This window comes from Vulpes lagopus, chromosome 5 (genome assembly GCF_018345385.1).
Source record: "Vulpes lagopus strain Blue_001 chromosome 5, ASM1834538v1, whole genome shotgun sequence".
Lineage (NCBI taxonomy): Eukaryota > Metazoa > Chordata > Mammalia > Carnivora > Canidae > Vulpes > Vulpes lagopus.
The window spans coordinates 8732531-8748637 of NC_054828.1; the positions used below are offsets into that span (position 1 = coordinate 8732531).

Genomic DNA, 16107 nt, shown 5'->3' on the forward strand with positions numbered 1-16107 from the left:
CTAGACATAACACTCCCTTTCAGACTCAACATATGTCATGGATCAAGATAGTTAACAATCCTCCAAGTTCCCATTTGTAAATTAGGTGCTAGTGTTTTTTGTTATTATTTTGAAAAGGTTCAGTTCAAAATCATGACCCACATACTTTCAAAACAAGGTATTACTTTTCCTAATCTCTTTTGCCTCCTAAAAAATTTAAGGCCAACTAGAAACACTACTAGAAGTACTTTTAATTTGTCATTATTGCTCTTTAGTGGCTGCAAACCACCATCTTAATTACTTTGCACTCAATCTCACTAATCAAGTGGATTGGAGGCTGAGTCAGCAAAAGTGTAAAATCTAAACACAGAAGGTTCCAACGACTTAAAGAAAAAAAAAAAAACAAAAAACCTTACCTTTGGTTTTTTGTTCCGTGACCTGAAAAATAAGAGACATAAATGAGATTTGCTTTCTAGTTTGGTATTATAAGCCTACTTTAATTCTAATGACGTTAAGTAATTCAAGCTGTCAGACACAGGCATAGTTCAGATCCAGAAAAAAAGCTGAGAGTCCATTCAGACATCCTTCTATAAAGATAATGGCCATATGTCTAACATGACCACCATTATGAAGGATATTAAAAATTAAAACAAAAAGCATTTCACTCTCATTAAATGATAAAGTACTTGTATCAGGAATGCTGTTTATCATTTTGATGCTATGACTAGAGAAAGGCAAATGGATGGAACCTCGAAACTAAATTAGCCAGAGACAAAAAAGATAACCCTCTGAGTATGGACTCAAACACTCAATCTCAAATCTAGAAAGCAAAGTTCAGGGACCCATCACCAGAGGTATCAGAGGCCATGGCAGAAAGGCAGGATTGAAAACCAAGCCATGGGATCCCTGGATGGTGCAGCGGTTTGGCACCTGCCTTTGGCCCAGGGCGCGATCCTGGAGACCCGGGATCGAATCCCAGGTCGGGCTCCCAGTGCATGGAGCCTGCTTCTCCCTCTGCCTGTGTCTCTGCCTCTCTCTCTCTCTCTGACTATAATAAATAAATAAATAAATAAATAAATAAATAAATAAACATTAAAAAAAAAGAAAACCAAGCCATGCCACTTCCTGGCTGTGTGATCTCAGTTTTCTATTTATCTGTTGAATGGAGATTAGTAATAATAGTATCTTGGTACAAAGGGTTGTTATAAGGATTACACTGGATATCTTATGCCAATGTTCAAAAAAAAAGTTTGTTGTTTTTAATCAAAGTTCATGTAAAACAGTATGAAATACAGCAATGAGTGAAACAGGTAAATTCTAGACAAATAAAGATTGCTTTGTTGAAAATATTTTATACAGTAACTAAAACAGCTATAGAAGTGATTAACCTAAAAGGTTGGATAGGCTGAATATAATAATGGGTTTTTAGAGAGTTTAGAAATGATCATTAGGAGCCACATGGAAAACTGCTTTTGCTATTAAGAGAGGAAAATAAAGGAGGGCACCTAATTATACATGCCCTATAATATTAAAAAATGACAAGACGCCATGTATAAGAAAAACATCCAAAAGGAAACGTGCCAGAATTCTAATAGGCTTGTATTATTTTCATTATTACTATTACTGAGATCATGAGTGATTTTGACTCCCTTTTCCCAAATGTTAATCTTATAAGGTATTTTTTAATGGTTCTCTGATTTTTGTAATAGAAAAGATGTTTGGTTATTTGTGGCTGATAATGATACCAAGTTACCACTATGGGTGCTCATGAAAACATGCTCATCTTTGGAAGATATGTCTTATAGTTAATCAACCTGCTTCACGGTGGATTCCAGCACACTAATGCCAGACATGAAATCTGAATTCGATGCCCTACTTTTATGACCTCCTGGAGTGTTCCTTACATTCTTGCATTAAAAAACAAGCTAGTTTTACTCTATTGGATTTGTAGTAGACAGCACTTTAAAATGAATGTGTTTCTATGTACTGTTAGCGAGCTCAAGTCTACTGTGCAATTTTTCTAAAACTCCATTTAACCAAGAACGAACTGATTTGATTTGTATCCACATATCAATTCCTTAAAGCAATTTAAATGTTATGATATTATAAGTATTTCTTAGAATGCCATTTTGAAGATCAGCTATACAGGAAGTCCATGCCTTCCCCAGCTGTAAGGCGACAAACCCAAATAATGTCAAATGTGTCTTACAATGTGGGTTCTGTTAAAAGAGCTGTCCTCCAGACGGTGAAAAGCTGGATGATCAAAGCATGTGTTCTGCCAACACTGAACAATGATCCTTTAGCAGCATCAGCTTAATGAATGTGAATGGAATCCTTCCTTGACACCTTTCTTATGAATGGAAATCTAATACAGTTTACTCAGTGATGGTTCTAGAAAGAGCAAACTGTTCATAAGAAAAGCTCAAGTTTAATGTCTATGTTGAAATAATTTACTTTTAAATAAAAGTCCATTCTTCAAGAAATTACATTGCCAGCACTTATCTTAACCACTGATTTATTAAACAAACAGTTTTTGAATGACTCTTATGTACCAGGCAATGCCCTAACTTCCTAAAAATACAAATATGAGTAAAACCTTGAGAAACTTATGGTCTAACGGGAAGACAGACACGAACAGATGATTGTAAAGCAACAGGGTAAACAGTGAGAAGGATGGGGAAGCACTGTATAAATGGTGCTGATCGAATGAATGAATGAATGACCACATAATAGAACCTCTGGCACATTCTCTACAGTTCTTTGCATCATAGCACATTTTATGCCTCCTAGTTGAGGCGCTGTCTTTACAATAAGCTTGGTAGCCACTAAGACAATCACGTGGTAAGCTTTGTGCCCTTCCTTAAAACTGCTAAATCAGAATTTAATTCTAGAATTACACAACGGTTCAGTATGATACAACAATATCCAAGGCCATGTGTTGTCCTAGATCCTGTGTCAGCCAATCTAGAACCTTTTTAAACAAAAATGATTGAATTGTATTGTTCATAATTAACTATTTGAAATTTTATTTATGGGGATTTTCCTCTTTGTCATAACTTCTAAACCATTTCTTAATGTAGATGCAAATACATGGGGGAGATTGTCCAGCTGTACGAATGACATTCTCTGCATAAATCATCCAAATTCACTCCTGAATAAACCTGCACTATCTTGCATTTTAAATCATTTTTCTATTATAGTGGGATCCACAACAAAAGCTTACAGATGCGTAATTTATTACTTCCTTCCAGATACAGATATTTTCCAGTTGAAGAATGAAGACAGATCATATATTGGCTAAAATAACCACTTGATTTGGTATCTTCTTGTTACCAGCCTTTGCTCAAGCTCACCAGTGTCTTGTCTATTAACCATTCATTCCCACAGACTGCAAAATCCAATTTTTATACCAATTTAGTTGATGACATGTGAATGCCCTAAAGGCAAGAAAGCCTTCACTGCGGTTCACTCTCTGTCACTCCTGCTGGAAGATCAGTATGCAGAGGGGCAATGCCCTGACACCTTATTGCTGGTGGACCTGCTTATGTGGAATGAGGCTGTGTCTCCAAAGGCAGGTATGAAAAAAGCCTCTGGATTGTTATCTGGCATCTTTATTCAGACTCTTTACTGACATTTTAGACAATTCTAACAAGCTCAGATTAGAAGCAACACATTAGAAGCAGGTACCCTGATAGCATGAGGATATGATGGTGAGCATACCACTATTAAAAGAAACAGAAACTCAGTTAAAAGCAGACAACATCTTAATGAGCATGCACAGCAGTCTATTTTATTACTTTACCAAACAAAAATGAGTATTTCTTTTAATTAAGTCTTGAAGAAAAGATAAAATTTTACATGCTTAATGTGTCAGGGTCATATGCAATCCAATTCAGAAAACTATTTCCAGTATTGTTTTTTTCTCCAGGCACTCATAAATGATCTATTTCAAAAATTCAGAAAACTGACATATGGGAATATATGTTATATCCAATAATGCTGGGAAAACTTGTGGTGTCCCTTATATCTTGCACTGGTTTGTGTCTGATTGCCTGCCTTGAGTCTGTTCTAAGTCTTGAGTTCCCTCTGAACCATGTAACAGTTTCTATCTCCCTAAACTCAGCTTCAACAACCTGGCACTATAGCAGCGACCCTCAAACCTGCCTCACAGCAAGGTACTGTTTCCCCAGTCTGCTAGGCAATGGTAACAGAACTGGAGGCAAATCACTTTACCTCCCCCCAAAGCACCAAAACACCCCTGCTGAGCCAGAGTCCAAGTCAGGCAATGCTGAAGAATGGGGTGAGGGTGGGGGTGGAGAATAAGTTCACACCAGGGAAAGGGCGAGGGACACACACTGAAGGGAAAGGGGTGGGGCTACCAGTCTGCTCAGACAGCGCTGAGGTCAAATGCATCAATTAAGACTTGTCAGTTGATAGTGGTGAGTCTTTTTTCTTTTAGCATTTCTTCTCCCCTAAGCAAGTGCCTCAAAGCCATGTTATTTCCCCCAAAACTCTAAGCAGATTCTTACAAATAAATGATAGTGCTGTAGGGCGACCAAAAGGAGAATGTGGGGGTGAACTTAACAAGCCTTGAAGTTGTTTTATAAGCTGACCTATTAAAAATGGAGGTTAATTATGATACAAATACAGAAATTGGACAAGAACTAAAGTGTTGGTGACTCTCCTGCCTTTCTTGATAATGTTTACTTTGTTCTCATTAAACCAGCTACAGCATTTCTGAATATCTACTTTTGGGAAACAAACATAGGTCTTCAACTTTCTCCCACTTTCAGATCTTAAAATTTGCAAGTAAACTACATAAGCAGTATTACTGAACTGTCAGGTATCCAACCCAAGGCAGTTAGTTATTCTAGATGTTTGGTGGATATAAAAGCAGACTTAAGTGATTAAACTCACCTTCTGAGTGGCTTCTTTTTTCTTTTTATCCTCTTTCTTCCTTTTCTTGTCTTCCATTAACTGTTCTTCCCTTTCTTGCTCCTTCTCTCTGTTAAAGTAATGTCACACCAAAAGGTTAACATCTATATTCACAGTCTATTTGTATAGCAAATGAAATGCTTGTAGATGGTGTGCAAACATTCCATCTCTGTAACTGAGCAGAACATGGTATTTTACTTAAACTAAGAGGATGCATAAAACTCAGCACATTTAGTTATCCACACATTTTGGCTTATTATGCCTTTTGCAAAATTTGACAGTTTGGTTTCAAAGAAGCCCATTAATGTGAGCTTTATAATATCTTCCTAAAAGAACACACACAAATGTACTCAGCAAAAATCCTGATTTGAATATATGACAATATCTGGTTGGCTTCTGGGGGTATTCCTGGATTCCATGGATTTATAGAACACTCAGTACCTGGTCTTAAAAACACATGTAGAAAACATATAAAACATACAGCATTAATACATCAAAGAAAAAAATAAGGAGTGAATTTTCTGATAGGCAATATTCCTCACAAACAATATAAGATATATTAAATCGATTATGATACACAGATATTTATCACAAATTAGGTATTTTCCCATGATATCTCCAGTGTGGTTAACAGAAAACTCTATGTTCTATATTCCTTATTTTTCTTCTACATTATTAATACTCTATGTTTTACATGTTTTCTACTTGTGTTTTTAAGGTAGGTCCCAAGCGTCCTATAAATCCATATATTATTCCTCACTGAGTGAGTTCACAGTTGCATCTTCCTGCAATTAAGACAACAGGTTTTGCTCCCCTCAATTATAGCAAAAATGATACACAATACTGAACATTCTACTTGAAGAAATGTGCTGAATCTTAAGAAATTAAGATAATGTAATGATGCCTCACATCTGAAAAGTAACCTGAGAATGTAAGATTTATTCTAATACATTGTATAACATATTATAATACATATTCAAATAAAATGTAGCTAGAAAGCTGCCAACTTTCTTTTTTTTTTTCCCTAAAGATTTTATTTATCTGAGAGAGAGAAAGAAAAAAAAAGCACAAGCAGCGGAACTGGACAGAGGGAGAGGGAAAAGGAGACACCCCACTGAGCAGGGTGCCAAACCCAGGGCTCAATCCCAGGACCTTGGGATCATGACATAAGCCAAAGGCAGACGCTTCACTGACTGAGCCACTCAGGTGCCCTGAAAGCTGGCAACTTTCACTATGTATCAAATGGGAAAAATGTATTGCAAAACTACTGCTGTTGCTCAAAGTTCAAGATGGGCAACCCAGATGCCACACTAACTGAATTTAAAATTAAGAGCTAGCAGATTTAGAGACTTAGTTCTCAGTTTCCCAAAATACTGGACAAATACTTGTGATTTTAGGTGATTCAACACATTACACTAATGGCTTCACAAATACCATCTAGAAAAATGCTAAGGTAAAAGTCAGACAAATTAAAGAAAAATGTAAATGTTTGCCAACGTGGCAAAAATAAAAAAGAGAGTTTCTAAAGGGCTCAAATCTGGGTAGTGGTAACTACTCAACTTATACAAAGAACTGAGGAACAACACTGAGTCTGGCTCTCACGCCTAGGTAATAAATGCTTTATTTACAGAAAACAAGAACTATACAAAAAAATAGGTATTTTACATACATGCCAAGCTTTCTGCGGTTCTTTCCATACTCATGAAAATTGGCCTTTCTTCTTTTGTGCCTCTAGCATAAATACACAAAAGCCTACTGTGCACAATTCACACCCCAAAGGTAACTTCAATGAAAACTTTACAAATATGATCAAGAAAGAGATTTTATTGTAATTCCCTGATGTTGAATGCTGGATTTCTTTGGAGTCAGATTATGTATACCTCCGTCTCAGTGTGAAGCTCTTGGTGAAAATCCACTTGTAGCAGTGCACTACTTTAAGGACATGGCTTTATGAAAATTGGCAAGATGGATGTTGACCATCTAAGGTAGGCTGGCCAGAGATCCTGTTGCATTTGGCTCCCAGAGCCTCTTGCTTCCTCTGGCTTCAAGTGGAAGAAGATGGGATTCCTCATGACCCAGTTACTGTAACATGGTTCCTGTATTTTAAAGTCCAATGGACTACAAAAAAAGAGCAACCAGTCTAAAAATCTGTTTAAATATTCAATGCCTTAAAAAGCAGTGAGTTGCAATTTCTTTCTGTATCTATTCTAAAAAGTTTATTTTAAAAATGCAATGTAAAAAAAAAAGCAAAGTTAGACTTTAATGAAACACATTCTTAAAAACAACTAACCTTTTCAAGTATTTTTTCCTATAAACAGGTAATTCAGGGAAAGGGACTGAAATTCATGTTCACTACAAGTGGATTTATTTCCAAAATAAATATTTTTCAAAGCTTTCCAGGAGACAAGCTGTGCTTTCACCCTGATCTTTTACTGCTTATATTGGTAGAATTGAGTTTTCTCTTTAGATTTCACTTCCTTAGGAAGAATTTATTTTCCCAAACCAAACTTGATTTAAAAGCCTGCTATTTACTTAATAATGAATGAAAAAGTAGAGTTCACCTTCCTTTTAATTTAGCTGTGCTCTGTCTCGGCTGCACATTAGCAACACTGGGGGGCTTTAAAATATTCCCATGCTGAGCCCAGAGCCCAAGAGGGTGAAGAGGACATCCACACAGGGAAGGTGATGTTACATACAGGGTGAGTGGTCCATCAATAAATATGTTAATGATGATGACAACCAGGTGTCTCACTGTTGAAAAAGTAGTTACCAAAATGGAAAGGGAAAAAGCTCAAAAGACTCCTGTGGAGTTGGATCAGAATTAGTTATTGGCATCAACTTATGGTCTTAATATATACAGACAGGCTTAACAATAAACACAGATGTAATTTTTGTGAGGCCCTATGTGTGTATATTCCTTCGTGTATGCAAATACATGTGCACGCGCGCGCACAAACACACACACTCTCACTCACTCATCTAGTTCTGTTACTGAGAGGGCTTGGGAATAAGAAATGCCCAAAATCAATGAACACACCTAGTACCCAGAGTGTGGCTTCTAAATACCATTCTTAAAAAGAACTAGGTTCTTTTTAAAAAGAGCTCATTTGGAGCTAAGGCAAATAAAGTACAAAATCAGTGTGGAATGCTTGTTGCCAAAAAACAAGGAAATATTCAACAAATGATGGATGGGGTGTGTCAAATGATTGCAGGGACCAATTTGAAGGGGTTCCTACAAGCTATACCTGGGGCAGTATGCGCATAAAAATAGTGATGGTAAGAAATCACTTTTATACATAAGCCATTGTATAAAATAGGAAAACAGGAGTCCATCTAGATAGAAATAAGTAAATGAATGTTAAAAGTAAAAGAAATGGAATATTCACATAGCTTTAAAGTACCTCCCCATAAAAATACTTATTAGAAAGGAGAAGAGAATAATTACATGAAGGAGAAGCCTGGCAGACAGGCTTTACCTTAATTAAGTAAAACACACAAACATCATTCTAATGGGATAAATTGAAATTGTGAGTTACTTGATTAGATGCTCTGAGAATACAGAATCTCTTCTATGATATTCCTTTCAAATATGTATAACCTGAATATTATCATGAGGAAATATCGGAGAACCTCAAACTGAGAGGCATTTTACCAAATAATGGGTCTGCAATCTTCAGAAGTTTCAGGATCACTGAACCTCGAGGAAACAGAAGGAGACTATCGAGACATAATAACTAAATGCAAAGTGTGATTCTTTTGCTGTAAAGGCCATTACCCGGCTAAGCTTCAAAGCTGAGTAGGGGCTGAAGATTCAATTGAAGCAATGTATCAATGTTTTTATTTTGATTGTTGTATTGTGTTTATATGGGAGAATGTTCTTGGTTTTTAGAAATACACTAAAGTCTAGGGGAAAGGGAAGCAGGTAAGTGATTCAGGAAATGTGTTGCTGTTTTCATCATACTTGCAACTTTTCTGTTAAGTTCAAGATTGTTGCAAAATAAAACAAAATTTAAAAAAATCAAAACCATTATTGGGTTAGCTCCTCAAATCAACTACAGAGGAATCTGTGGGGAGAGAATCACTGCTCTAAATGCTTGTGTATAAGCCTATACTTTAAAAGGTATTTATACCTCAAAAATCAAATCTTCCATCCAGCAAATACAAGTGCCAGGTGACAAGATGGGTCCCACTTAACCATCAACTGCTTCTAAGTCTGAAAGCAGAAAAAATAATTCACATTCTCCCCCATCTCAAACCACACAGATACAAGTACAAACATCATAATCCAGAATAAATCTAGAATAGTAAAAAGCCAAAACTACTTTTAAGAATGTCTAAGGTGAAGAAAATACAACAGTGTTTCCTTTAAAAAAAATAATAGTAATCATGAATTGAAAGGAGAAGTAACTTTTTTTTTTGAAAGGCAGTTACTTGAATAAAGAGAAAAATATTCAATACTCACCTGAGCTAAGTCAGAGCAGGACTCCTGCCCTGCTCACAAGTTCAGAACACTGAAGAGCAATTGTGCTAACATTCGTAAAAACCTGCCACATCACATATTCAAAGGCTCCAAGTGTCTAAGACCACATAGGCCAAGTTAAGAGCTGTGCCATCTGGACACCTCCCTAGAGCTCACATTCACAGTCATTCTCAGTACAGTTCTAACTTCCATACTTTTCCTCATCCAGTCTATATATCTGACAAAAAAAATCTTCCTCCTTTTTGCAGTCCCATCACACCTTACCCTACTGTCAAGTCCTGGCTCAATACTCATCTACTTCAATGCCAATTCCTAGGAAATATGCCTTCCTCTAGACATCCCACCACCATGGCCATGGTGGTCGTTTGGCCCCCAGGGAATCGGCTGCTATCAGTCACTGGCAGTATCAGACCCACAGAAGGACTTCTCCGCAACACAGTGGCTTTGAACAGAGCTCTGGGAAACAGATTGGTTTGGGGCTCATCTATGTTTCACCTCTCCTCTACCAGGATGCCCAGGAACAGATCCATTCCTTTAGCAGACACTGACGAGTGCCTAACACAAACTGCCACTTTTCTAAGCACTTGGGGATACAGCAGAAAGAAAACCAAGACCCAGCTCTCAGGGGGCTTATATTCCAGTGGGGGAGAAAGCAACAAGATATGTAACCCAACTATATGTATAAAATATACACTTCAAGTGGCAGCAAGTGCCCTGGAGAGAACAAGGTGGGGTGAGCTGATGGAGACGGCAGACAGGGAAGACAGTTTCTCACATATGATGGTTAGAAAAGGCCTCTCTGGGATCCCTGGGTGGCGCAGTGGTTTGGCGCCTGCCTTTGGTCCAGGGCGCGATCCTGGAGACCCGAGACCCGGGATCGAATCCCATGTCGGGCTCCCGGTGCATGGAGCCTGCTTCTCCCTCTGCCTGTGTCTCTGCCTCTCTCTCTATCTCTCTGTGACTATCACAAATAAATAAAAAAAAAAAAAAAAAAAAAAAGGCCTCTCTGACAAGGTGGCCTAAGAATTCCACTGAAGCAAGGGATGACATGAGTATCTGGGACACAGCATTATGAGATGGTACAACTGAGGAACAGCAAGGAGACTAGAGCAGAGGGAGGAAGGGAGGAAGTGGTGGGTGAGGTCAGGGAGATAGTAGGGCTCTTAGAATGACTGCATTTTTCAGATTAACTGGGACCTATCTTCTTACAACTGAATAATGACCACCACTTCCAAAATCTCTTATTCTCACCTTCAATCAGAGTCTACCTCTCTTCTCAGGTGTCAACATTCTGAGAGCTGCGGCTTCTGGTCTCTGAGGTGGCTGCCGTGCCTCCCTCAAAGCACCCATCCCTCTGTAGAAAAGTGAGCTGAATACATTTGCATTTGCTACCTATGAAGTCTCTGAATGCAGGTGAGTTGACCTTACTCTTCTTACGCACCCAGCAAAATACCAGGGACACATCAGGCCCTCCATGCAAATGTCACCAAAATACATGATTACAGAGTGAAAGATGCTTTCCAATCCAAGGAACATGTGTTCTAAAGAAAAACCTCCCTTCAAGGAACATGTTCTAAAGAAAAGCCTCCAAACAACTAAATTCAATCATTTACCAACACTGAGTTGCTATTATGTGCCAGGCACTGGGGTACAACAGTGGATGAGACACAGGCCCTGCCCTCAGGAAGCTGACTTTCCATATCGGAGACACAAACACACACAATGCCAGGGATTCATTATAGATGTCGGGGAGAACATAAACCTGGGAAAGGGGCTAGAGAAGACCAAGAGAGAAAGGAAGATTGGACTACTTTATGCAAAATGTTCACAGAAGGTCTCTGTGAGGTGGTGAGAGACCTAAAGGAAGAAAACTATCTGGAGGGGACTGACTGGCCAGGCAGAGTAAGCAGAGGGGCCCTGAGATGGGATTGTGAAAAGTCTGAGTTTGGGGTTTTATTCATTTTGGGGAGTGGGGGCAAATCCCTCTCCTTCCTCTCCTCCACTCTCCTTCAAAGCAAACAGCCCCCCCCCCCCAACCCCATTAGAATCTTCTGGGCTTATAAGGAATAGCCTTCAAACACACCAAAAGAACGAGGCACCTATTTCTTAAAAGCTTCCCTTCTACCCTATTCATTCCTTCATTCCTTATTCATTCCTTCTTTCTTTCCTTCCTTCCTTTCTTTCTTTCTTTCTTTCTTTCTTTCTCTCTCTCTCTCTCTCTCTCTCTTTCTTTCTTTCTGTGCCTACTTGATGCCACACACCGTGTTAGAGGCTGAGGATTCAGCAGCAAACAAAATCAGTGCTGCTTGCCTTCCTAGGCCTTTTAAACTCTTTCAAATAGCTGTAAATCCCTTCCCTCACAACCCAGACAACATTGTGATACCTGTGTTCCTCATACTCTGCTTTCCATGTTTACCAGCACTTTGGGGGTACTCTGAAGAAAACTTACAGCTTCTTTGGTGTTCTGAAAGTACCAGAACCTTGGGCATGTAAATTCATGGCCTCTGATAATCCAGGTTACAGACTAATAACTTCTTTCCACCAACTAAAATCTCCTACCTTATCATCTTTTTCCCACAACTAGAATCATGACCAATGGTTCCTGAATTTATATGCCCAAGCCCATCATGCTTCAGACACCAAGTAGAGGCAGAGCTGACAATTTCATACTTGAAAGCAGTAACCACCAATATGCTGACAGGAGTAAAAATAAATTAAGAACCTCAATTCAGATAAACAGCCAGGGCTCATCTTGACAGGAAAATGTCTCTAGAAATAAAGAGCATCTTCTTTTTCTTTACAGTCTGGTCAACTCCCCATCAAATAGTACCAGCATCTATTCCTGGGTGGTTCAGTCAGTTAAGGGTCCAACTCTTGGTTTTAGCTCAGCTCATAATGTCAGGGTTGTGGGATTGAGCCCCAGGGTTGGGGTCTACACAAGGCACAGAGTCTGCTTGGGACTCTCTCTCCCTCTCTCTTGCTGCCTCTCCCCTCCTGCATGCACGCATGCGTACATTCTCTCCCTAAAAAAGATAAATAAATCTAAAACAAGACAAACCCCCCCCAAACCTATACCTGATGCTCTGTGGTCAGTAGTGTGGTAGCAGTTCATAACCAACTCAACACAACTGAGGCAGACAGATGTGAACAGATACAACAGATCCACCCAACATGTGAAACATGCCAGAAGCAAACCAAGACTATAAAAAAAACAAACTCTTAATACATCAACAACTTGGATGAGTCTCCAGGGAATTATGCTAAGTGACAAAAGCCAACCCCAAAGGTTACATACTGTAATATAATATAATATAATATTTCTGGAATTACAGTGGTTGTCAAGGGCTGCGAGGGAGGTGAGGCAGAGTAACATGGCTGTGGTTACATCAGTGATCCCTGTGGTAATGGAACCGTTCTGTATCTCCACAATGGTGGTGAGTACATGAACCTACATGTGGTAAAATTACAGACAACTAAACACAATATACACAAATCAGTACAAGTGAAACTGGGGCATCTCACTGAGATCAGTGAGTCCTATCAATGTTAGTATCTTGGTTGTGATACTGTAGTACTGATCTGCAAAACACTACTGATCAGGGGAAACTGAGTAGAGGGCATGTGAAATCTCTGTTATTTCTTACAACTGCATGTGAGCCTATAATTATTTCAATTAAAATTTTCATTTAAAAAAGCTTCAACATGGACTAGTCTGTTTAAAATTTTTTGCAAGGATTTCTATTTTAAACCATTTTTAAATAGTTCTTTCTGAAAGTCATGTAAGAGTCAAAAGGAATTTTAGAAATTGTTTACTCCTGACATTCCCAGAAATGCATTCCCCAAAATATTCTAGAATCTACAATTCACCCTAATATGTTCAAATTATTACAGTTTTATCAATCAAGGTTCCTTGTCTAAAGTACATTAGATACATGATAAATATGGCAACACAGGGGTATTTAAAATCTTCTTCTACCATGTAATTCATCATACGATTCTCTGACTTAGAATTTTAGTTTAGTTACTGATTGACTCTGTGGTAGATATATGCAACAGCTCAGACAACACCAATTCCAAGCTCCCTCAGGCCTATTTCCCTCAGAACTAGAGACTGCGATGTGTTTTATGTCCTGCCAACAAGGTGCGCCTGTGTGAGACTTTAGAAGGAAACCAATAGGGGCACTTGGGTGGCTCAGTGGTTGAGCATCTGCCTTTGGCTCAGGTTGTGATCCTGGGGTCCTGGGATCCAGTCTTGTCATCGGGCTCCCCACTGGGAGCCTGCTTCTCCCTCTGCCTATGTCTCTGCCTCTGTGTATCTCTCATGAACAAATAAATAAAAATAAAAAAAGAAGAAGGAAACCAATAGGGTAGAAGGCACAGATCTCCAGAAACAGGACCCACACCTGTCTTAACAGTTTCCTCAATGTCCAGGAAGAGGAAGATGCCCCCACGGGGTCCTCCCCAGTTCCGACATGTGGTTCCCAAAGATCAGTGAGATAGTGTCACCACGGAAAATAAAGCCCCTGGCACCTGTGACAGTGAATTCTGCACATTAAGAGCTCTAACAAAGATTTATATGGAGCTTTTCCAAAGCACATCTAATATATGTGGCTTGTACATTCATTTCCTTAAAAGACAAGTGGTTATCTTGGCAATTTATAAAACACTAAGAAAATAACTAGACCTCAAACCGTTGAGAACTATAACCAATTAAAGATTAGTGATGCCACATGTGTATCTGGGATGAAAAAACTTAAAAGTGCCATGAAAAGAGTCAAGCAAAGTGCTCAAAGTATCCACTTAGAGTGTTTTAATTAAAAATGCACACAGAAAGAAAGCATAGTGGAATATATCCAATCAGGCAGAGGAAATTACCTACTAGGGTACTCCACAAATATCTGTATTGGATCTGTTCTTAACATTTTTTTTCATTTGCTAGTTCTGACTGAGAGAATTTAATGGGATGCTAATGTAATTTGCACATGATATTAAATGAGTAGACAAAACCAAACAGCACTGAGGCATAAAAATCATTCTAAAACTGAGTGGCTCATGGGGAAAAAATGGTAAAATGGTAACATAAACCTGGAAAAATTAAGGTAAACGCATTTTTCATTTAGAGGGATATAGAGATGTCTCCTGCCTTCAGATGCATCGGGTGACACAGGATTGGCAATTCTTCTGTATCTCAGCAACAAAATCCAACACAGCTCCTTCTATATATGGGTTATCTTCCTATATGAAGCTATATAAAGCAATGCTTCTCCAACTTTAATGGGAATCCTGTTAATATGCAGATTTTTATTCAATAGTTGTGGGTTATAAACTACAGTTCTGCATTTCCAACAAGCTGCGGGTCCCTGGACTTAACTTTGAATAGCACAGGTATAATGCATGTGGTTGTTTCTTTCCAAGAAAATACGGAATTGTAATCATTTCTCCAAGAATAAATACTAACCTCATTACTATCAAACCTATGCCTTGTTATTCCCATCTGTGTTTCAGTGCCAAATTATAGCATAATCTTTACAAAGTTACATTAAAATGCAATTAAACAACTCACAGAATACCAACTATGTATGAAACTCCACTGAAATGACATTAGGAATCGCTAGGGTCAAAACTGTACATGCAAAAAAAAGAAAAATTGGATGAGAGCAAATCTAAGCATCAATAATTGAAGAGTACCATCAAGGGCATGCAGGTTTCAGAGATGGCAAACATGTGTAAAAGAATGTGAGTTTCAGAATCAATGAAATACACCAGTAAGATTTTTGCACACCTAGGCTTTGACTCTAAGCTTCTCACAAATTTCTCACTTTCTGTATTTTGAGACACCTACAAGGAATAGACTTATTTAGAATTACTCAAACTAAAGACAACATATTTAAAAGGGTTTGTTTTCACTTTTGGAAGTTCCATGTGGCAAGAGTTGTAACCAATGAGCTTAAGGAACATCTACTTTGAAACCACTCTTCTTACACCTTATATACACTCTTGCTAGGCAGCCCAGCAATTTGGAACAAAAGAAACTCTTGACTGTCCTTTTTTTTCCTTAAGATTTATTTATTTATTTATTTATTTATTTATTTATTTATTTATTTATTATTTACTTACTTATTTAAAGATTTTATTTATTTATTCATGAGAGACACAGAAAGAGAAAGAGACATAGGCAGAGGGAGAAGCGGGCTCCATGCAGGGAGCCAGACGTGGGACACGATTCTGGATCTCCAGGATCTCGCCCTGGGCTGAAGGCGGCGCCAAACCACTGAGCGACCAGGCTGTCCAAGATTTTATTTATTTACTAAAGAGAGAGAGCATGTATACAAGCGGGGGTGGGGGTGGGGGGAGGAGCAGAAGGAAGAGGGAGAGAGACAAGCAGACTCCTCACTGAGCACAGAACCCCACACAGGGCTTGATCTCAGGACCCTGAGATCATGACCTGAGCTGAAATCAGATGCTTAACCCATTGAGCCACCCAGGTGTTCCCTCCTGACCTTCAGTTCCATCTCAGTCCAACTGTGTAAGAAGTGCTTTGCATTGCCTTGGAAATGGTCTCCTTGTAGCTTTCTGCCCACTGATCCTAAGCCTTCCTTCCCAAACTGCACAGAGCAAGTCTTCTAGGCGTTGTAGTCTCTCATAATGCATCCCTAAGGCATTCTCAGTTTCTTCCAACACTGTGTGGTCTGGCTTTCTATACCCTCACACTG

The 16107-nt window shown here is 38.7% G+C and overlaps 1 protein-coding gene across 5 annotated transcripts in view; it reads right to left on the reverse strand.

Moving 5' to 3' along the window:
* Positions 1–16107, reverse strand: part of TNRC6B (trinucleotide repeat containing adaptor 6B) — a 255735-nt gene that overhangs the window by 67452 nt on the left and 172176 nt on the right. For all 5 annotated transcript variants that reach the window (XM_041755373.1, XM_041755370.1, XM_041755375.1 and 2 more), the window contains 2 exons: positions 4897–4984; positions 396–417 (listed from right to left, as the gene is read on the reverse strand). In XM_041755373.1, coding sequence (XP_041611307.1) covers positions 396–417; positions 4897–4984 — 110 coding nt within the window. The remainder of the gene's footprint in view (positions 1–395; positions 418–4896; positions 4985–16107) is intronic.